At 41.8% G+C, this 22,206-nt stretch overlaps 1 protein-coding gene across 1 annotated transcript; it reads left to right on the top strand.

The window, feature by feature from the left end:
* Positions 1–2,945: 2,945 nt before the first annotated feature.
* On the top strand, positions 2,946–21,674 carry XG (Xg glycoprotein (Xg blood group)). The gene is made up of 10 exons (XM_028727758.2): positions 2,946–3,829; positions 13,930–13,968; positions 15,643–15,684; positions 16,070–16,135; positions 16,751–16,789; positions 17,744–17,812; positions 18,854–18,910; positions 19,376–19,414; positions 20,111–20,230; positions 21,328–21,674. Exons 1-10 carry the CDS (start codon positions 3,772–3,774, stop codon positions 21,342–21,344), a joined length of 546 nt encoding a protein of 181 aa, XP_028583591.2. The 5' UTR covers positions 2,946–3,771; the 3' UTR covers positions 21,345–21,674.
* Positions 21,675–22,206: the final 532 nt, after the last annotated feature.

Below are 22,206 nucleotides of genomic sequence, written 5' to 3'. Positions count from 1 at the left end.
TGAATATAGTTCTCCCCTTTAGCAACCTGAACTGATAACCTTATTTTATTGATACCCCCCACAATTCTTCCATGGGTGCTCAAGGCAATGTTCACAAGTCTACAGCATCTAATCCAGAAACAGACTTAGCATAGCTACGGCATGTCTGTGGCATCATGTGCCGTCTGTTCACACCCTTGGACTTATGATTCACAGGTGGGCATGAGCATCTGAGGAAGTTAGTGCCATTTTGCCAGTCTTTGAGGGAGCGTCAGGGAGGGGTTGTATCAGGAGAGCTCTGCCAAAGTTTCAGTTGTTGCTCTCACTGCAGTGACTTAGGAAGGGAGCTAAAGAACCCATGGCCTGTTCCTTGAGTTTTGAGCAGGAATGAAGTAAGGGAGAGAGCCAGTGTTGCTTCCTCCTCTATCTTTATTCACTGCAAAGCTTTGCCCTGATGTAAACAAGAACAGCAACAAGTTGCCAGCCAGGAAAAATGGTCACTGTGAACATAAACAGGGCTATGTTTATGCTATGATCGAAAGTAACAGTTGTATGCCAACTCGATTCCAAATCTGCAATCTGTGTCAGCCATGGAAAGTAGGCATATACTCATTATTTACAAAATAAATACCAATCTTGGTTAAACTCTGGTCCCCTCTTGGGTTTTGAAATAACAGTTTATTTTCCATTTGTAGACCAGAGAGGCACACTCTTCAAGACCAGCCTGTGGCTGGCTGCTTTCTCGTTCTGTTGCCCACTGCAAGTTGACCAATACAACACTAGTGTCCCAGAGCCCCCAAAAGATAATAGTTTGGGAGAGCAGGCCCAGGGCTGAGGATCCTGGAACAGCCCTTTCCCCCCCTCTCCATCATTCCTTGCACAAAAATGTGCCTGTGCCAGAAATGGGCGTTCTGGATTCTGCCATTTGTTTGAAGTAGTGAGTAGGGATGGGGAAGAAAATGGATTCAGATCACATTCAAAGCTGATACCCTAACCCAAATTCACACTTTCTGAAACATTGCATGAACCAAAACAAAATCAGCCTTGAAATCCACCCTTCTCTGAATTTTTCAATGCGTATTTCTAGACAAGTAATGTGTACAGAAATGCAGGTTCTGAAGTAGTATACAGATACTTCCTCTGATCCTGAAAGTAGTACGCAGCCATCATGGTGTGCTGGGCCTGGGGGTAACCCATGAAATGTAGTCCAGGGCCTGTCCAGAATCTGAAGGTTCTGCTGGGAGTCTGTCCAACAGGGCCAAGGCAGGACACGAGGCAGGAAACCAGGCAAGGACAGGTACAGGATCTAGCATACAGCAATGTTGCTCCTGCAACCTGGGGCGAGGTCCGACAGCCTTTTTGTCAGAGTAGCAGCCGGTCCTGATCCCCTGGCGACTCATCTCCCTGTTTTGCCCAAAGGCGAGCACTCCTCCTGCGAGTACTCAGGTCTCTCCTTCTCTCAGACCTTAGTCTCTGCAGCTCAGGAGACATTGGTGGGTTACTAGACCCAGGGGCTGCCTCAGCCTCCCCTGACCAAACCGGTAGGGAAGCAGCTGTAAGTGATGGCCCAGCTGAAGGCAATGAGGTAATCCTCACTTCTGGAGCCAGGGCAGGCTCAGGCCCCTGACTCAGCCCAGCTGGTGTTTGTTGCAGGGGAACCTTTGCAGACTGGGACTCTTCAGGATCAGGCCTCAGACTTGGTTCAGATGATCCCTGAGGCAAAGGATCCAGTGCAGACTGAGTCTCCATTGGTTCCGAGCCTGAGCCCGAGTCCCAGGCCATCACACATGGCTAGTGGCCTTGGATTGCAGCTACCTTTATGATCTTAAGCCAGTCGTATCTGTCCACCTAGCCTACCTCGCAGGGTTATTGTGAAGATAAAATGGGGAGAAATATGTATCTCAGCATTGATTTCCTTGCAGGAAAGACTGTGGGGGTGTCTATATGTTTATGTCTATATATATAATAAAATAGTATAGTAAAAGCTATGGTTTTCCCAGTAGTGATATATGGAAGTGAAAGCTGGACCATAAAGAAGGCTGATCGCCGAAGAATTGATGCTTTTGAATTATGGTGCTGGAGGAGACTCTTGAGAGTCCCATGGACTGCAAGAAGATCAAACCTCTCCATTCTGAAGGAAATCAGCCCTGAGTGCTCACTGGAAGGACAGATCCTGAAGCTGAGGCTCCTATACTTTGGCCACCTCATGAGAAGAGAAGACTGCCTGGAAAAGACCCTGATGTTGGGAAAGATGGAGGGCACAAGGAGAAGGGGACGACAGAGGATGAGATGGTTGGATGGTGTTCTCGAAGCTACCGGCATGAGTTTGACTAAACTGCGGGAGGCAGTGGAGGACAGAAGTGCCTGGCGTGCTCTGGTCCATGGGGTCACGAAGAGTCGGACACGACTAAATGACTAAACAACAACAACAAAAGTGACCACCCTACATGACTCCTGGGCAAGTTATCTTTCAATCCTGCACCCAAAACTAATCCATGGATAAGTGCATGACCACATTCATGCTGGACCTGCCCCACCCTACAGCAACTACTACTTCCAGTGTTCAATTCGGTGTTCTCGAAGCTTCCAGAATAAGTTTGACGAAACTGCAGGAGGCAGTGGAAGACAGGAGTGCCTGGCGTGCTCTGGTCCATGGGGTAACGAAGAGTCGGGCATGACTAAACAACTAAACAACAACAACAGCAACATATAATAAAATGCACTGAAGACAAACATGGCTTGACTCTCCACAGCAGTATATCCAACACTGTTAATCTTTTAAAGAGGGCAGCATTATCGGAAAGCATAACCCTGCCAAAACTACCCATGCCTACTCAAAACTAATCTTACATGATCACCCTGCATCTTGGTACTAAATGGTTGGCTGTATAATGTGCAACTTAAGTTGCTGTTTTGCAGCATGTTAATTCCAAGTTATTTCTTGTTCTGTGCTTTGTCACATGCAAGCTATGCTGCTAGTCAAAATGTGAGGAAACTTGCTCTCTCTTTTCCAGTTGAATCATATGATTCATGAGCAGCTGAGTGAATCAAGCTTTCAATCAGGGAGCTTTTCAAGTTCTTGCGGTGCAACACCTACAGATGGCCAGGACATGTTTTGACAGCTTGTTTACAGGTAGCCTGTGTATAGTTTGGGCTTTCGTTCCATCCTTTCTCTGTCTCAACTATTGTAATAACAGATGGGGAATTCAACAAGGGGATCCTCCTTGACTCTTTGCACTCATTCTCTGCAAAGCAAAGATGTGACCCACAGCTCTCTGGTGATTTTACAACAAGTTGGTTGAGCTTGCTTCACAGACATTTTCCTTCTGCCGGGGATTAGCATAATGCATACTTATGCCACACCCTGCTTGGCTGCTTAATCATATGACAATTATTTCCGAACACTGAGTGTCTTCTCTGTGGGAAGGGAGGTGAGCTGGGGAAAGCCTTAATTTGTGCTTTTTGACTGGCTGCAAACAGCTGATCCCTCCCTTTTCCTGAATCTACATGCCTCTTGCTCATAGGTGAATGGATGCAGATGTGGGTGTTGTATAATGCAGCTGCCAATTGTTTGTTTGAGATACTTTGCAATCAGCTTTTGATGCCTTCCAAACCTTTTCTCCTGTGTGTGACGTGGGCTTCTCGGTAGGACACCTGCGAGACCACAAGCGGTTCATGGGAGTATACAGTCATAATCTGCGTGGGGGTCTTTCTTCTTAACGAAACAAGGAAAGGAACTGTAGAGCTGTGACTCCCTTATCCGCTTCAGACAAAAGGAAGACAAGCAAGGCCATGGTGAAGTTGGCAGCTGCCCTTTTGTGTGCAGGTTGCTTTCTGCTCACGGTCACAGGTAAGAAGCCCTTGTGGCTCTTTTCACATCTGGCATGGGGTGGTCAATAAAGCATTAAGCCCCAATAGGCTCATAATTTGTTGATGATGTGGTCCTTCCTGCATTTTATGCCTAGGATGAAAAGATACAGGTTCTTTCTCTCGGAAACTTTGGGGTGGGTTGTAGTGCTCTTCCATCAGATGGTAGATGTGGACAAGAGTGCCCCGTACGCAACATATTACTTTGCCAGCTCCACCTCCTGCTGCTGGAAGAGAAGATATTTGCCTACATTCCTACCTCTGTGATCTCCACATTGGTTTAAACCCATTGGGCTGCTCTTGACAATTGTTCTGAAGCAGCAGCTGGTACAGAACATGGCTCCCCATCTCTTGACACTCATAGGCTGGTGAAAAGACATCTAAAACATCCATATTGGCAAACAGTTTGTTTACAGACCTCTGCAGCGAAATTATATGCTGGGGGGAGGTGTTTGTTCGCCCCAGAACATTGGTATCACTTTAACTTACTGCGTTCCATCATACCTCTCCTCCCTTTCGACTGTTGCCCATAGACTGGCCTTCACCAAAGCGAGGTTTAACGTTTTTCCCTCCAATGTCCTGAGACATAGATTCTCAAAGGGCCAAGCCTCCGCCATGTGCGAATGTGATAAGGAGACGCCGGAGTCGCTCCAGCACATTATGTTCACTTGCCCCTTATTCAATGTGCCACGGGCAAATTTGTTGGGATCAATCATACAGAAACTAGAGGGTACCCCACCAAAATTCCACCTTGCCCAAATCTTGCAGGATAAGGATACCCATACGACCCTGAAAGTGGCTAGGTTCCTGGTCGCTGTCCTTACCCAAAAGCGACGCCAAGGAGCACTACAAGCTAATTAAGGCGTAGTATGCCATTCCATCTTATAGTATTTTATTGTTATAGTGGTGTTTTAGCGGCTGTTTTTTCCCCACGTGCACAAGCTGTTATTTATGTGTTGTTTTTACCTGTATGGGCCTATGGCTGTAATAAATAAATAAATAAATAAATAAATAAATAAATAAATAAATAAATAAATAAAAGACCTCTGCATTCTGGGTGTATCAGGGAGTAATTGCATAGGAAGCCACCAGGGCCTTCAGGTCTGCTCATGAGAGCCTGCTCCAGCTTCCCTCCTTTGGGAAGGTGAGATGGTTGAGATCATCCCCAAGGAGCGGGTCTTTTTCTCTATTGGTTCCAGAGTTGTGGATTAGTATCCCCAAAGATGCCCTATGGTCACCTTCAGTGGACATCTGAAGATTATTTCATTCCACTTGGCATTTAAGCGTAATGGCAGTTTCTTACTTTTGCTTGTATGCAGTTTGCATGTTTGTTGTTTTAACGATAGCTTTTATATAGCGTTTTTAAAAAGTATTTTAAGTTGTTGTAAGCTGCCTTCTGAACAAGCTTCATTTGAACAACAGTCTGTAAACATTGTTAAGTAAATAAAACCCTGGGGGTGGCTAAAAAAGAAAATGACTGAATAAGTTAATTCAAACAGGTTAGAAGATTCAGATTTTAAGAAGGCTTCTATTTCCCCTGGTATGTACGCATTTCTCCAATAAGGAAAAATAAACTTTCAAACACATGTCTATGATAGTTAGAGCCAGGGGTGGAGGAAAGGGAGGCGGTGGGGGCCCCCGCCCTGGGTGTCATCACTGAGGGGGGGGGTGACATTTGGTGAGCCACCCGCCCGCGACTCCCAAGCTTACCCCAAGCCGTCAGGGGAAGGGGCGGAGCTGCGCCACTTTATTGGCGGCCTTCTCCCCTTCATTTTGACAGCTTGGGGGAGGCTTGGGAGTTGTGGGCAGGTGGTGTGCCATTGCCCCCCCCCAACTTGGGCTGCTTCCTGGGGCGGGAGCCTCCCCTGAGCTGTCAAAAGGAAGAGGGAAGGGAGGAAGGCTGCTGGCAAAGAGGTGTGGCTCCCTCCCCTCCCCTCCCCTGCCCAGGAAACAGCCCACCATGGGCGGGTCGCTATCCCCCTATGGGTGGCTTGCCCCCTGGGACGCTCACCCCGCCCCCATGGCCCTGCCCCCGAGTGCACAGCATGTGTGCCACTCCAGGTGCTGGAGCAGTTAGCTCCGCCTCTGGTTAGAGCAGGGGAATCTAACATTAATAATAATTAGAGAGATCAGTTCTGCATACATAAGTGTTGTTGCCCGATCATTTCTTTGGATTATAAACAACAACAACAAATATTATTTTTATTATTTTGCAGTTCATTTCCAACAAAGGGGCCATTTCCCAGCTATATAGCTCTAAGATGTAAACATCAACCAACTGTGGTTCTTTGTATCATGTGGTGTTAACTTTTTCATTGGACCAGAACATTATCACGAAGCACATCGGCAAACACAATATTTGGTCTTATTTAAGCTGGGGTTGCCATATTTGAAAAAGTTCACATCCGGACAGAAAAGTAGTTGAGCTTTTTCCTGATTTCCACCTGGACACTGCTTGCAGCTGCAGTATTCCAGAAATTCTGGACGTATGGTAACCCTAATTTAAGATGAACTCCCATCAACACATATTTGGGAGTAAGTCCAGAACCTTCTTTCACGGAGGCTGTATACACACCATACATTTAAAGCCAATTTAAATAAAATGCCCTCCTCCAAAAGAAACCTGGGAATTGTAGTTTGCTAAATGGCTGGGACTTACAGCTCTGTGAGGAATAAACTAGAGTTCCCATGATTTTTGCTGGGGGTGGGGAGAATGTGCTTTAAATGTATGGTGTGTATGCAACTTAAGGAATAATTTGTTGCTCTGCCTCAGGCAGCAAAATGTCTTATCTCTAGTCATGGTGAACCTTAACCAAGGCTGGTCACATTATTTTGGCACCTTGAGGCAGAAAATCCCACAACCAATAACAGATAAAATTGATACATTAAGGGGGTGGAGGGCAGGAGAGAACCCTTTGTTGCCTTTCCATTATACCCAACATCAGCTTCCTGAGGCGGCCACCTCTTTCTGTTAGAAAGTCTACTTAACGGAAGTGTATTCAGCTGTAATTATTAGACCTTTAAATTACAGATTTGGATAAACAGAATGCTTACAAAAGAGGATTGTACAACTTGGTCATATTCATTTTGCATTTTTTTTAAACGCCAAACCCTTTTACTGCAATCTGGAAGCTGCTTATTAGCATTATAATCAGTACTGCTATATTTTTATTTTTTTAAAAAAGCACCAACTAGCTTTTTAAATACATAATGTAATGAGTTCAGTCTTCCAATAGTACCAATCATCTGTAGGTAATCTCATGGGTTTGCATTTTTATTTTTGCATGCAGTGGAGGGAGAGGGCAGAGGCAGGAGGCAAAATCCAGCAAGATTATAGGCCTAGGCATGGCTTTGCTATTACAAACTATGGAAGCAGAAACAACCCAAGGCCTGCAATGAACAGATGCTCTTTGCAAACTCTGAATTGCAAGTGAAAGTCTTTACCAGAATGAGAAGAGAGAGGAATGCAAGTTCTGGCCATAAAAATAAGTGATCTTATAATTAATACTTAAAATAAGTATTAATATAGGTGCATTATCCATACAGATCTATTATGTGGCTTGCAAACTCCCGATCTAGTGTTTCGTCTTGAGCATTATTGAACAAGCTGTTTTTCTGACTCATGCATTTTAAAACTTAATTCATTAACGCTAACAGTCCTAATTTACAAAAGTTAGTCCAGTTTTTCTGAAATGAACGATAATTGCCTGAAAACTGGTGGACTGGACAAGCTTTTCAATTTATCACATAACTAATGAATGACTGAAAGGATGACAGTCTTCCAGAGAAGAAGAAAGTTCATCCGAGTAGGTGAAGAGTGATAATCCACACCATCTCATTAAGTTTGGTATGTGGACTTTCTTGTTCTACAAAAAAAATAGACTGGGAGTTGCCTCTTTATGACACTTGGTAAGACTTCAGTTTTCAAATGCAGAAGCAGCATGTATATTGAACGGTGTATTTTATAGGACATATTCAATTCAACAGTTGTATTTTTATGTTGTGAACTGCTCTGAGATCTTTGGATGAAGGGTGGTATTATACGACGCTGACTAATAATAATAATAATAATAATAATAATAATAATAATGTATATTGCTCCTATGACAGAATCCATAGTCTGCTTTAGGATTTCAGTTATGTCCTCATGAGGGACTATTTGTAGTGAAACCTCATTACCAATACTTATTTTTGATACTACTGATTTGCACTTGACTTGAGTGCCCACCCTTCCCTAAAATGTCAGGCCCCCCAAGGCCAAACATAGCCCTAGAATATTTCCAAATAGTCCACGCTCCACACTGAAGTCCTGTCAATCCTCTGTTTCAGGTCCACATATACCCGATAGCCCTGTTTGCTGTATAAATGCATCCTGATTGCTTTGGAAACTATTTCATTGGACTATCTACATCTGGGTATCCATTATCCTTGGTCCAAACTAGACTCTGCTTCAAGCACAGTATCAAATACACATCTAGGGCACTAAGAAGCTGAGATGAGGACTGCAGCCACATGTTCCACACCTTTCCCTCAAAGTCCCAATCTTTAAGTGTTGTTTAAACGTCATCATGAATGCCAATCTCACCTCATGGCTTCAAGATGATGAATCATGTTGACAACCTGCTGGCGAGGAAGGGGCATGTTCATGAGTCTGTGCCTGCGATCCTCTTGGAAGTTAGTCATGGCCTCTGAATCATAAGCAACCTCTTTCACTCTTCTTTATTATCGTCTTCTCCTCCCTTGGCTTATGAGCCACTGTCTTCAGTGGTTGTTGACAGTGCTGCTGATCAACCTGTTTTCCCTGTCTGCAGTACACACTCAGTTTAGGAAAACGCACCCAGCTGAAACCATTTCCATGACTGTTTATGTTACAAGGTTCCTGCATGAATACGAGGTTGGATTTGATGAGGCCCATGGTCCCTTCCAAGTCTGTGCTTCTGTAACTTCTAAGCAAATAATGAGGAGCTAAAGTGGGGGAGAGACCGCAAAACAGGAAGGGTCAAAGGCCTGTCAATCTACGTTTCAATAATAGAAATCCAGTTGGTTGTTCTTTGACTGTTGATAATACCTGTGATGTCACAGATCCTGCTACCTGTGCAGCTTGAAGCTGTTTTTAAAGTGTGACATTTTTGTGTGCGCTTGCCCACAGATAAAGCTATGAAAGAAAGAGAAATAATGCAGGATTGCACCATTCCCCCATTGCAATGTCATTTTTCTAATCTATCTATCATCTATCTATCTATCTATCTATCTATCTATCTATCTATCTATCTATCATCTATCTATCTATCATCTATCATCTATCTATCATTGCTTCTTTGTAGTGACTCTCCTGAACAAAATGAACAAAGCAGACTTTGGTGGTGCTATAAAGGATTATATATATATATATATATATATATATATATATATATATCCATTATTAACAATGATCAACAAAACTGTTTTTTATTTTTAAAAACCTTCAGATCATAATATTCCACAAGTAAATAGAACTTAGCAGAAAATTACAACATTTCTTTTATAAAAACTCAAAACCTACCTGAATTTGCTTTTGTGGGAGGTAATTATTTTATTGACAACATTGCATAAAGGGCCACCTGTTTCCCCATAATTTATTTCTATATTCCCTTGCAATTCTCACTCTTAGATAAGACAAAGGATACAATTTCATACTGCAGCAAGAGAGACTGTGGTTGCTCTCTGTTTTCTCACTTCTGCTTCATTATCTCCTCCAGCTGTTAATCACAGTATATTAAAATTCAATATAGCATGAATTAAATCATTGATGCCCTAATAATAGACTTTGCTCCCCCCAAACCATGAAAGTATGTGTGTGATTGCCCTGCATGCCTCTATCTTCTGTGTCAACAGAGCCATTTCCCTCACAAAGTTGCATTTTCTTGCACTCCAACTGCAGAACCGCTCAAAAGCCAGTAATGAGGTACCTATTGAGATTGCCATGCAAATTGCCTCGATAACGGTGTCTAGAGGGAACTGAGTAATGAGGTGCTTGTGTCATCCAGGAAGTCACTTATCACATCCTATTTCCTCCAGTTTTAAAATACGGATACTCCAGTGCAAAAATCACTGGAGAGGAGAATGATTACCCATTTTTCATTCACTGAAGCTGCCCATGTTCCATTTTTTGTCATTAGAAAGCAACCCTACTCATCTTGCCAGATTTTCAGGATAGTTTCCAGGCCCTCCAATTGTCCCAATTTTCCAGGGACATCCCTGATTTAAATAAACTGTCCCGGTTTCTGATTTGATCCTGGGAAGTCCAACTTTTCCTAAGGATGTCTCTACTTTCATTGGAGAAATGTTGGAGGGTGTGAAGTTATCTGACCTTCGAGCCATCTGAAGAGAAGTTTTTTTAAAAAATGTTTAATATTTAATTATTTATATATATATATGTTGGAAGCTGCTCAAAGTGGCTGGGGCAACCCAGTAAGATGTGTGGCGTATAAATAGCAAAGTTATCATTATGGAATGGGACGTCCCTCTTATAATTGGTGAAATGTTGGAGGGTATGAGTTTCCCTTTAGACAGAATATATTGCTGGCTTTTCAAAATATTCACCCGCTGTTCAACACAGATTTGTTGGAACAAAGCAGTGCAATAAAAAGAAACTGGCGCTCTGCTGTTTGGGTATGTACAGATGTTCCACAGAGGAGATGTTTTTGGTGAGATTGTCTGTTGTTATTGGAAAAGGACTATTTTTACCAATCCATTTTCACTGTCTGCACAACTCCAAGCATTTGAATTAGGAGCACTGGAAGCTACCTTATACTTAATAGACCCATTGTTCTATCCAGCTCAGTATGGTCTGCACACCAACTGACAGCAGCTCTCTAGGGTTCACATGCTGGTCATTCTCAGCCCTACCTGGAGATGCCTTTCAGGTATGGGATTGAGCCTGAGACCTTCTTTGCATGCAAAGCAAATGGCCTACTACTGACTTATGGCCTTTTACATTGATGATATCACCTGCAGCTTCTAGTGTAATCTGTCCTTGCATCACCACGCTGGGATTTACTGAGTGATCCCAGACCTCAGGCGTTTCATGGCTTGTCAATGGGCTCTAAGGATGCTCTAGGGCGGGTTATGGGAATCCTGTGGTCCTCCAGATGTTATTGGACCAGTGGTGTGCCATCAGTGGACTACGGGAACTAAGCTAATCCACTAAATGTTCCTCTGGTGCCTCCTTCCCAAAGCTCATGAAGCTTCTGCCTAGTTTAGGGAGGGGGGCACAATGCTCACACACACAGTGTCAGGATGTTGCAATGTCCAAGGTGAGCAATGGTTGCCCTTGCAAGCTAGTGCCTTTGGCACTAACTATTCTCCTATGAAAAATTTCACTGCACGCCACTGTATTGGACTACAACTCCCATCACCACTGATCACTGGCCATGCTGATCAAGACTGATGGGTCTTGGGCATCTAATAACATCTTACTACTTCAGCATCCAGATCAGTTTATTAGACTGTCCTAACATTATATTTTCTAGAGGCAGATTCAGAGGAACAGTTAAGGAGCTGGCATGGTTGTTGGTTATTATGGCTGATAGTTATTGAAGCACTGTGGTTCTGACCAGATACACAGTGTGGTTCACCACTTTCTGTCTTAACTCAAGGTGCCATTTCTTACCCTGTGGTCCTGTAATTTCACCACACATGCACAAAATATATCGGAACATTTATTCACAACACTGTGTGGCTTTTAGCACATTGATACATCAACATTTCCCCCCCAACATCAGGCATTTGCTGGGCACTGAAGAGCAACTAAAATCTAAAACCTGTTGATATATGGCAGGGCTGTCCAACTCCCAAGAGACTGTGATGTACTCATGGTATAAAAAAAAAATGTGGTGTGGAGAGATGAATTTGTCATTGAATTGGGCTTCTTCCCAATTCAGAAGACATTGTTATTAAGTAAGAATGGATGAGAAACGTCACTTCTTGTTGATTTTTCCAGATCCAAAATGAATGTAAGACTACATACACACAATACATTGAAAGTACCCCCATCCGATAATTCTGGGGACTGTAGTTTTCTTCTCACAGAGCCATGGTTCCCAGCACCTTAAGCAAGTGACAGTTTTCAAGATTCTTTGTAGGGTGGAAGATGCACTTTAAATATGTGGTATGTACTCAGCCTCAGATTCAATCCAGAATTATAAACGCATAGGCTCTAGAGAATCCCACCCCATTCATTGCAAAAAAATAGCAAAGCTAGGAAACAGTGCCATCACAACTCTGATTAGAAACAATGTAAAGTTTTTCAGTGTAGCAGCTTTTGTTTTTGTTTTTTAGTAGCTGTCTCCTGATCTGCAGAGCAACTGTAGCTATGCTAAAAGCAATTTTGATTCTGCTTCCCCCTCAATGTTATGTGAATACATCAATGAGATTTTATACTGCTGCAGTTCTATTGGCACTTAAAGTGGAATTATTTCACCGTTTCACATTTCCTATGTGCTACAGTGCTTTGTCTTTCCTAATGCCTCATTTGCTTAACTTGCAGAGCGATGGAAAGACTACAGATTAACTAGAGCACAGACAGGAAGAGGTCTTAATGAAACAATGTCACTGCATCCATATAATTATTAATCATTTCTATTGCACTTTTCAGTTGTGCTTTGGGCCCAAGTTTAAATGGTTATTTCTAATCTGTATGGCACCCCCAGTTTTTACCATCCTGGCCCAGAAACTCCTCAAATCCCTGCTTGCTTCACCAACAGAACACAACCTCACACTTTCAGTCTAGTAGAGCAACTGCAGTCTGCCTTCAGGCAACCATCACTTGACTACAACCAGTTCAGTGGGTGGTACTGTTTCCTTCCTCCATCTTAGTACCAGTGTTGCCATTGTAGTGTTCAGCAGAGAGGAGAATGGAGACAAAACCAGAATTACTGCCTCCTGTAGTTGAACTCTGTGCTGAGCAAACAGTTATAATATACCTGATTGGGTATCTTAAGCATTCCCAGGTTATTGGGCATGCCAGGTATAATCTTCTACTATCCAATATTCACAGTTTATGAAAGTCCCTTTAGTTTCAAGAGGTTTGCCACCATGCAGCAGGAGGAGAGAATTCAAGACTTCAGGAAGAAATCTTGATGGCACATTGTTTACCATTGTAAACATCCTTTTTATTTTGGGAGGGAAACAATACCTGCAAACCAAAATACTTGTTTTCAAACACTTCCATTAAGCTTACTTTGGGAATTTGTAAACAAGCTTTTTGGAGTTGCAGCCAAATTGTTTTCTAGACTCTAGAGGCTGCATCACATGTTTCATGTTCATTCTGATGAATTAAGCTAGTGTGATTCTATAAATGAGATCATTATGTTTCATTTCTGAGAGTTCCTGTTTTGAATCAAGTGGGCCAACTGCATCAGTCATGCCATCTTCCATGGGACCCGGGTGCAACAGCTGTGGAAGAAGGCACATTCCGTGATGGGAATCATTAGGAACAGAATAGAAAATAAAATTTACTAATACAGTGGTACCTCGGGTTACAGTGGTACCTCGGGAAGTGTCTCCGGACAGCGCTGGCCCCCGGCCAATAGAGTGAGATGAGCGCACAACCCTAGAGTCTGTCAAGACTGGCCTGTACGGGCAGGGGTACCTTTACCTTTACCTCGGGTTACATAGGCTTCAGGTTACAGACTCTGCTAACCCAGAAATAGTGCTTCAGGTTAAGAACTTTGCTTCAGGATAAGAACAGAAATCGGGCTCTGGCGGCGCAGCAGCATCAGGAGGCCCCATTAGCTACAGTGGTGCTTCAGGTTAAGAACAGTTTCAGGTTAAGAACAGACCTCTGGAATGAATTAAGTACTTAACCTGAGGTACCACTGTATCAAGTTGGGGAGGGGAAAGTTCATTTTGGGTTCCTTCCAGACTAGTTTAACTCAGAGCAACCACAATCTTTCAAATTTTATATAAAGCTCAGGCTACACGTCTGCCATCATGTTGTTATAGCAGGCCAGAATCCTTGGCAGATATTCTGGGGAGACAAGGCAGATTGAAGCTTTGCATTCTGTTACAATGTCTTTCTAAATTATGGTGTTCTTTTGATAGGCAATGATGACTTTGACTTAGCAGATGCTCTTGACAAAGGTAAGATTCCTGGCAAAAAAAAAAATTGAATATTATTTTTTTGATCTAAACATCAAACTGAAGTGACTCCTCTTTCAGTTTAAGTCAATGGCAAAACTGGACATCATTGTACAGAAATAAATGTGGAATCCTGGGTAGATTTTCTGAAGAAGCAAAACACAATTAACAAAAGGGTCTAAAAGAAGTAAACAAATGCTGCAGTTCAAGATTAGTCTTTTTTATTTTTATTCTTGTTATTATTTTTTAAAGAAATTTTTAAAAGAGGCAGAACATGTTTAATATGATTTGGTGGAGATCTCCCTCTTCTGGTCAAGACTAAAAGCGAAACCCAAATCTAGGATTCAAAGGAGCATGTATGTAAATTATGCATATCCTAACTTTTCCCAAACTATTTGTCCTTGCTATTCCTTCCCACCCAACAACCTATGCAAAGAACTACATATGCACAATGCTCCCAGAAGAATCCTTCAACAGATGCCATTGTGTGTACATGTTGTTGTTTTTGGCGTTTTTTTGTTTGTTTTTTTAGAAACTTGTCTTTCTATCTAAATAGCAACCTTTTTTTAGCACAGGGAAACTCAAATAGTGAGTTTGGGGTTGTGGATGGCACCTTCTTTACCCAGGAGTAGAGTTTGGAGGAGGATTTACAGAAGATGCAGTTGGATATTGGCCCAATAATTCTTCATTTTAAACATAATTTTACATGCCATGAAGTGCGATTCTTCTTGCTTGGATCAGGGGTATCCAGCATCAGCTACTTGTTATCTGGGAGAAGGGAGGTGACAAAATATAAATCTGGAGAGACCATTGGGAGTTCCTTCTACTTTAAAGCAGGGGTGGGAACATCTTCAGTCCAGGGACCACATTCCTGCATGGGAAACCACCTGGGTGCTGTGGTAGTAGGGGTTCCAGGCAAAATTGGGCAAATGTAATACTTAAGATAATCTTACATGGCAGGCTACATTTCAGTCATGTAAAAGTCAGAAGTTTCTAACACATACACACACACACACACACACACACACACACACACACACACCTCCTCCATCTTCCATCCCAGCAAGCAAGAGGCATTACAGTGGTACCTCGGGTTACAGACGCTTCAGGTTACAGACGCTTTAGGTTACAGACTCCGCTAACCCAGAAATAGTACCTTGGGTTAAGAGCTTTGCTTCAGGATGAGAACAGAAATCGTGCAGTGGTGACACAGTGGCAGCAGGAGGCCCCATTAGCTAAAGTAGTATCTCAGGTTAAGAACAATTTCAGGTTAAGAACGGACCTCCAGAACGAATTAAGTTCTTAACCCAAGGTACCACTGTATTGCAGTTCAAGGAGGACACCTTCCAGTCAGGTGAGAGTGCATAAGGATGGCATGGAACAGGGGAGAGTCCCTGAGGGGCTTAGGTGGCTACATTTGGCCCTCAAGTCTGGACTTCCCAAACCCTGCTTTGAAAGAAAAGGCCAATCATATTTCACAATGCAATGTATATACAGGTCAGGAGTGGTGTGTCCCATTTTGCCACCTGAGCTGAAAGAAGAAAGTGCTGCCCTGCAGCCAAATGAGTATAGAATTTCAACCTCAACCGTCTCACTTGGGGTGAGAAATGTAATATCAAGTTGCCCCTGCTTTTGATAAGCTGTATGATACACTAACTTTAATTTTAATTGTGTTAGGTACCCCAAAGCCTCCTCCAGCTACCAAAAAGCCTTCAGTGGGTGAGTTGCTGTAATTATACTCCCTCTTTTTATGCTCTTTTCGATGTGGTAGACATTTTGTGTGATGCCAGACTCACACGGCAGCCATTTTTGTGGCTGGTGCTCGGGCACTTTCCCAAAACTTCAAATGTGTTTCATGTGCTATAAAGGCTAGTGACCCTTGCCTTAAATTAAGGAAGTCAAAACAATGCTCTTGCTAAGGAAAGAAAAATATATGAACCACATTCAGGTGGCCAAGGAAATAACGGAATGAATGATTTACATTGTTAATGAGGCAGATTTAAAATTTAATAGTTAAGACTGGATACAGATTTTTAAAAGGCGCATTAATTCTGATTTCCATTTTGTTTCTCTTCATGGATACACTTCTTGAAATGTTTAATAGATGGCAACTCCAGACCTAAGCTGTATCCTGACCTTAGACCACACGGAGGTGGCAACGGAAACAATGGTAAGAATTATTTTCACTTTTAAAATCTAAAAAAATATGAGCGTTTATTTCTGATAATTAGAGTTATATAAGCATAAATGTTTTGGAAATCCTTCTTAGATTAGTATTTTTCTAAGTTCTATCCTAAGTTTTCCCTGCTATTATGAGTTTTTTGGGGGGAAATGTTCTCTTAACATGTCTGACTTGAGCAGATCAGCCCTGAAATACACTGTGTACTGTTGTAGTTGTGTGTGTGTGTGTGTGTATGTGTGTGTGTGTGTCTATATATATATATAGAGAGAGAGAGAGAGAGAGAGAATGTAAACTTTAGATTAAGGAACGGGAACCTGTGGCATTCCATACATTGCAGGACAATTCCCATCATCACTGACCATTGGTGGCTGTGGCTGATGGTAGTTCAATAATATCTGAAGGGCTGCAGGATCCCTATCCAATTTTAGATTAAAAGATGGATTATAAACGATGGGATGAAATGTCTGGGTGTAGACATGGGATGGGTGTTATAATTGTTCACCCCCCCCCCCTATTTTAATGCTTTCATTTATTGTTGAAAACTGGTATTTTATCTACACTGATAATGCTCATCCATTTGTAATATATTTTTATTTCTTTTAGATCCCGACTTTCACTTAGGAGATGCCCTCGGTGCTGGTGGTAAGTATTTGTCCATCCCCTACATTTTGCAATAATCTTTTCATATTTTTTTCAGCTAAATCCACAAATCAATGAACTCTGATTAGTTGGATTTAAACTTGTAATGCTAATTTAACTTAAATTCATCTAAACACATTCTGCATTACTCATTTAAATCCATGTAATCTGGATTAACAGGGTTATGAATCAGACTTTAGCCCTTTCACATGTGCATTCTATGAATTTATGAACTCATTGTGATGGCAAAAACAGGGTCAACATTAAAATTGACAAGTTAACACCTTCAGTCTAGTTTCAGGTATATTTAGGATGCAATACAGAAAAATGGAGTAGTTAATTTATGAAGGTATGTAGGCCTTGCACCACCATACAAGCAAGATATTATAATCCTAGGAATGTTTACTTGGAAATCATACTATGCTCAATAGTCCTTATTCTCAGGCAAGGTGCATAGGATTACAGCCTTAAATATGCATTGCATCAGAAGACTCACATGTTGCATCCCCTATTGAAAAAGTTTGAGACTCTTGCTTCTTAGTGTGTTTTGCATTTTTCATCCATACCTTTTAGAAATAATAATGGGCACATGAGCTTCTTGTGGTTACCACATCTGTGCTCTCACTACCGACACAGAAGCATCAACAGAAGTACCGGTAAATTGGCTATTTTTTCCTTAAGGTCCAATATTGTGTTTTTGTAACATAACACAGATATTTATGTAAACGTTTTAAAAAGGAATAATCATCAGGACTTGATTTTAACTAAACTAAACTTTAAAAAAAGAAAAAGGAAACTCTGTAAAACCAGTTAGGGCATGTTAGGCTCAACCTTTAAAGATGGAAACCTTCAAGGTATTTCTAGAACTAAAGCCCAGCAAAGGCTAAAGCAAACTAACAAGAATTCTGTGCCTTGTTTTGATTTTTCACTTCTTCAAATTGTACCTGTCATTTCTAGATGGTCCTCCTCCAAACCCTCAGCCATACCCACGTCCACGTCCACAGCCAGGAAGCCATATTAATTCTGGTAAGCATAATTTGTGGTGAATGCAAAAGGCTGTTTAACAAGCAATTAGTTGCCTATAAAGGTAAAGGGACCCCTGACCATTAGGTCCAGTTGTGACCGACTCTGGGGTTGCGCTTTATTGGCCGAGGGAGCCGGCGTACAGCTTCCAGGTCATGCGGCCAGCATGACTAAGTCGCTTCTGGCAAACCAAGCAGCGCACGGAAATGCCGTTTACCTTCCCGCCGGAGTGGTACCTATTTATCTACTTGCACTTTGACGTGCTTTCGAACTGCTAGGTTGGCAGGAGCAGGGACCGAACCACGGGAGCTCACCCCGTCGTGGGGATTCGAACTGCTGACCTTCTGATAGGCAAGTCCTAGGCTCTGTAGTTTAACCCACAGCGCCACCTGCGTCCCAATTAGTTGCCTATATATTTTGATAATTAGGACTGAGTTTAGGAGCAAAGTGACTGATGTGATGATAATGAAATCTGTCTTGAGAGACTCTTAAGGCTATTGGAGAGGTAACTCTTAAGGCTATTGGAGAGGTAACCCCGTGATGGGGGTTGTAGTTCAAAACATCTTGAATAGATCAGGTTGGGGAAGACCAGAGCCATTCTGCAAAAACAGCACATATCTTACAGTATATGTGCTTTCTGAAAATATATTATTGTACTATTTTTGTTGTTGTTAGAACAGCAATTTTCTGTCTTTCTGACTGTTAGGTATTGTAGCTTTTGAACGGAATCCAACTGGATGCTTTGAGGTTAAAGATAGTTCATTTCTTATATCTAGCTCTAGATCAGGGTTTCTCCAGCTGTTTTTGGACTACAATTCCCATCACCCTTGACCACTGGTCCTGCTAGCTAGGGATGATGGAAGTTGTAGTCCAAAACACTTGGAGACCTAAGTTTGGGAAACCCTGGTGTTGATATAGGCTGAAGGCTGGTTACTGCCTTTGAGCCAAGAAAGATGTTTGCAAAATATTAGCATTCATCCTGGCAAAAGCTGGGAAGGATACTTTGGAGAAAAAGACTAATACCATAATTTTAATTATTTGTAGGTGATTTTAATGATTTGGATCTCAATGATGGAAGACCTCCACCTCCAGGACCAGCAGGTAACCTACAGTGATTCAGGTCCTTCACACTGGTTCACAGTCCTCCTCTCAACATATCATAGCAACATATCATCAGCATTATTTTAGCTGCACTCTTAGAAATTCATAGACCAGAGATGGGAAAACTGTGGTCCTCCAGATATTGTTGGACTTCAACTCATCCTTAGCTATTCGCTGAGGCTGATCTGTGTTGGAGCCTAGCAACATCTTAATGTCCACATTAATGTCCTGTCAAAGAGTTTACAAAAAGGTGCAATTGACTGAGGAGTATGTATTATCCTTATTCTTATTGCTGATACAGAATGAAAGCACAAAAGGTTAAGCTAACATCCTAATAAATGCCATAACTGTAGCAGAGTATTTTTAACCAAATCTTGCTAAATAGCTTGCTGTGGTTTTGACATTTCTCTATTTCTCTTCCCCCCAAAATAATGTTTTTGATTTTGTTGCTGTCTCTCGTTTCAGGGGGCAATGATCACATTTCAAATCAAGGTGGCAACTCTGGTAAGGCTAGTGTACAGTTTTTTAAACAAATGTTGAAGTATATTATGGAGCAAAGTACATTTTTCGATAAATGGGCTTTTAAAAAGCAGCCTTAAACTGGCCATGTTCATTTCAAATAAAAAGTAGCTGGAGGTCCCCCGTCTGCTGAAAATCACTTTCCCAGCCTCAGGCATTTATTTGCCCCTGGAGTTGTGGTTTGCAGTAAGCAGCAGTCAAGTGAAGGCATTATCTGTGGATGAAACCATTTATGTCCCCAACATGGATCAAGAGCATCCTCCAGTTGGTGGCCTGTGTAGCTGCTTTCCCTTCTAATTCAGGGAGGTCTGCATGTGGCCCTAACGGCCTTTTCTGGTAGCCCTTGGTAACATTTGATGCCCCCCCCCCGGCCCTCACTGGCAGATACTGGGTTTGGGAAGGAGGTATGAAGGCTCTAAGACTCTGCCAGATCCTCACACCTCCTTCCCAAAGCCTGGTAGTCAGTCAGTGCTTCATTTATTGTGATTATGAGCAGCTCTACTCAGATCTCTCTTTCTTAAAGTCAACAAACAATACTAGACCACCCTGACACGGATTGTTATAATTTTTAAAATATAGATGTGTGAAACTACCATGGTGTGCTGGTTCAGTTTCTATACGTAAAACAGAATATTCGTATATTTCAGAAGAGAAATATGTGTTTCCTTCCCTTATCTCTAGTGGATAGTTCGGCAGCTCAGATTTCGTCTCCTGTTGTGATTGCAGTTGTGCTGTTAGCCTGTGGGGCAATAGCAGGCTACACTGCTTACAAGAAAAAGAGATACTGTTTTAAACCGAGAGGTAAGAATAACTGTAGTAAGAGTTACATATTTGCTATGATGAACTAAAAAATAATCATGGTTCTAATGGATGAAACCACTCGCAATGAAAATTCAAAACTGAAGAGATGAGTTAGAGATTCTTTGTTCTTGCCAATCTACTTCAATTCACCCAGAGATTTACTGCTAGATTCCTTCTGCCCACCTCTGGTTTAGCCTTTTACTATTTACTCTGTCAACTCTTTTTAAGGCATTTCCCACCTCTACTGTCAGAGAGTCACATTCCTAAACCCAGAATGTTAGGTATGCAAGGCGTGTGCTCTAACACTGAACTCTGGACTCTTCCCAGATAACTGGGGATATCTGACTCTCCAAGCAAACAGAAGTGGGAAGAATAATCCCTCCATTACCCATAGCAGAACTAGAGATTCAAGAGAGTGGGGGGAAATGCATTCTTTTCTACAAAAGTAGAAATACTACAGCTGGGAAATACTATTTAACATTTAGAATAAATCTTTCTGATTTCAACTTCTATCGTGCCAGATTTATAAGCTACATTAAGGCTGGAATCATAAACACACATGAAATAAAGTTCTTAAGCGTTCAAGGACATGCATTTGGAAGCTCACAATTGCATATCCCCAGTGCTTTTTTTCTGGGGGGATGCAGTGGTACGCATACCCCTAAACATTTTGTGAATCTAAGTTTGGCCACATTGAGGGGCAGTATTTCAATATGAGTAGGAAAATGAGAGTACCCCTAAACATTTTTAAGGGGGGAAAAGGCACTGCATATCCCTGTGTTTAGGAATGCACACTTTACAGGTTTACTGGAAGAATTACCAGTGCAGTCACAGCAGATACAATTGCCATGTAAAAGTTTGATAAACCAGTGGTTACACAAACTCATGGTTCCTTTGAGCATATAGGCTCTGTTCTGTGCATGGATTTCGCCAAATTATAATTATAATGCAGCATAATCCTAGGCATTTGTCTTTATTTGGAAGCAAGTCCCATTGTGTTCAACAGGGGTTTCTCCCTAGTTAGTGTATTTGCATTGCACTGCACTTTAAGTAGTACATGCCTCTATTTTAAATTGATATGAAATCTTTCATTTTAGGTGGGGCAGTTGTCTAAACCATCAAGAAACCAACTGAGAAATACTGACCTCCAGAAGATCATCTATAAACTCTCACACGCTATGTTACATTTATGTATAAATTCTCCCATTGAGGTTTTCAGTAATATGGCAGTTTCCTTGAGTGAAAACTGTTAACCAGTATTTCAAAGCTAGAAACTAATTAATTGCACACAACTACATGAGAGTTCTTCATTAATATGGCATAAAATGTTTCTAAATGTCATACTTCGTAGGGGGGAAAAGTCTTTCAACTATATTTTCTGTTTTACTCAGGGAGTAATTGGAACACGGCCGCTACCCTGGAGGTAGCTTTGAGCAATGCACAGGTTTATCAATAAATCTTTGTAATGGCAATATGAAGTGATTTATCTCAGTTCAGACATTGCTCATTATTTGGATGAGCCTAATGCATTTTTTAAAGCATTTTGGTAATATTTTATTAAGCAGCAGGTGTCCTAGTCAGTAAATGCAGCATCAGATCCAGAGTATGTGAGAAACTGCTTTCTGCCCAACAAACCTGTCTGTGTATTAGAATCAATAACAGAGACCCTGGTCTTGGAGTTTTCAGCACCAGATATTCAGTGAATAACAACTGGCTATGAGGCTTTCTTGGTTGTGCTGCCCTGGCAATGGAATGACCTCCCCAGATCTCTCTGTTGGTGGCATGCTCTTAAGTACTTGGTAAAGGCTATTTTATTTTCTTCTGCTTTTTAGTGAAATCTGCTTTTTAGATCTATTTTGGTTGCTAATGTTACTTTGTTGAGGTTTCTGATTTTAGTCAATTGTCTGGAAGGACAGGGTAGTGAGTCTTTAATTCATTAATTCAATCTGTTGGTATCTGTGAGATATGAAACACAT

The sequence above is a fragment of the Podarcis muralis genome, chromosome 4 (genome assembly GCF_964188315.1).
Source record: "Podarcis muralis chromosome 4, rPodMur119.hap1.1, whole genome shotgun sequence".
Classification (NCBI taxonomy): Eukaryota; Metazoa; Chordata; class Lepidosauria; order Squamata; family Lacertidae; genus Podarcis; species Podarcis muralis.
This window is presented reverse-complemented; position numbering and strand designations above follow the sequence as displayed.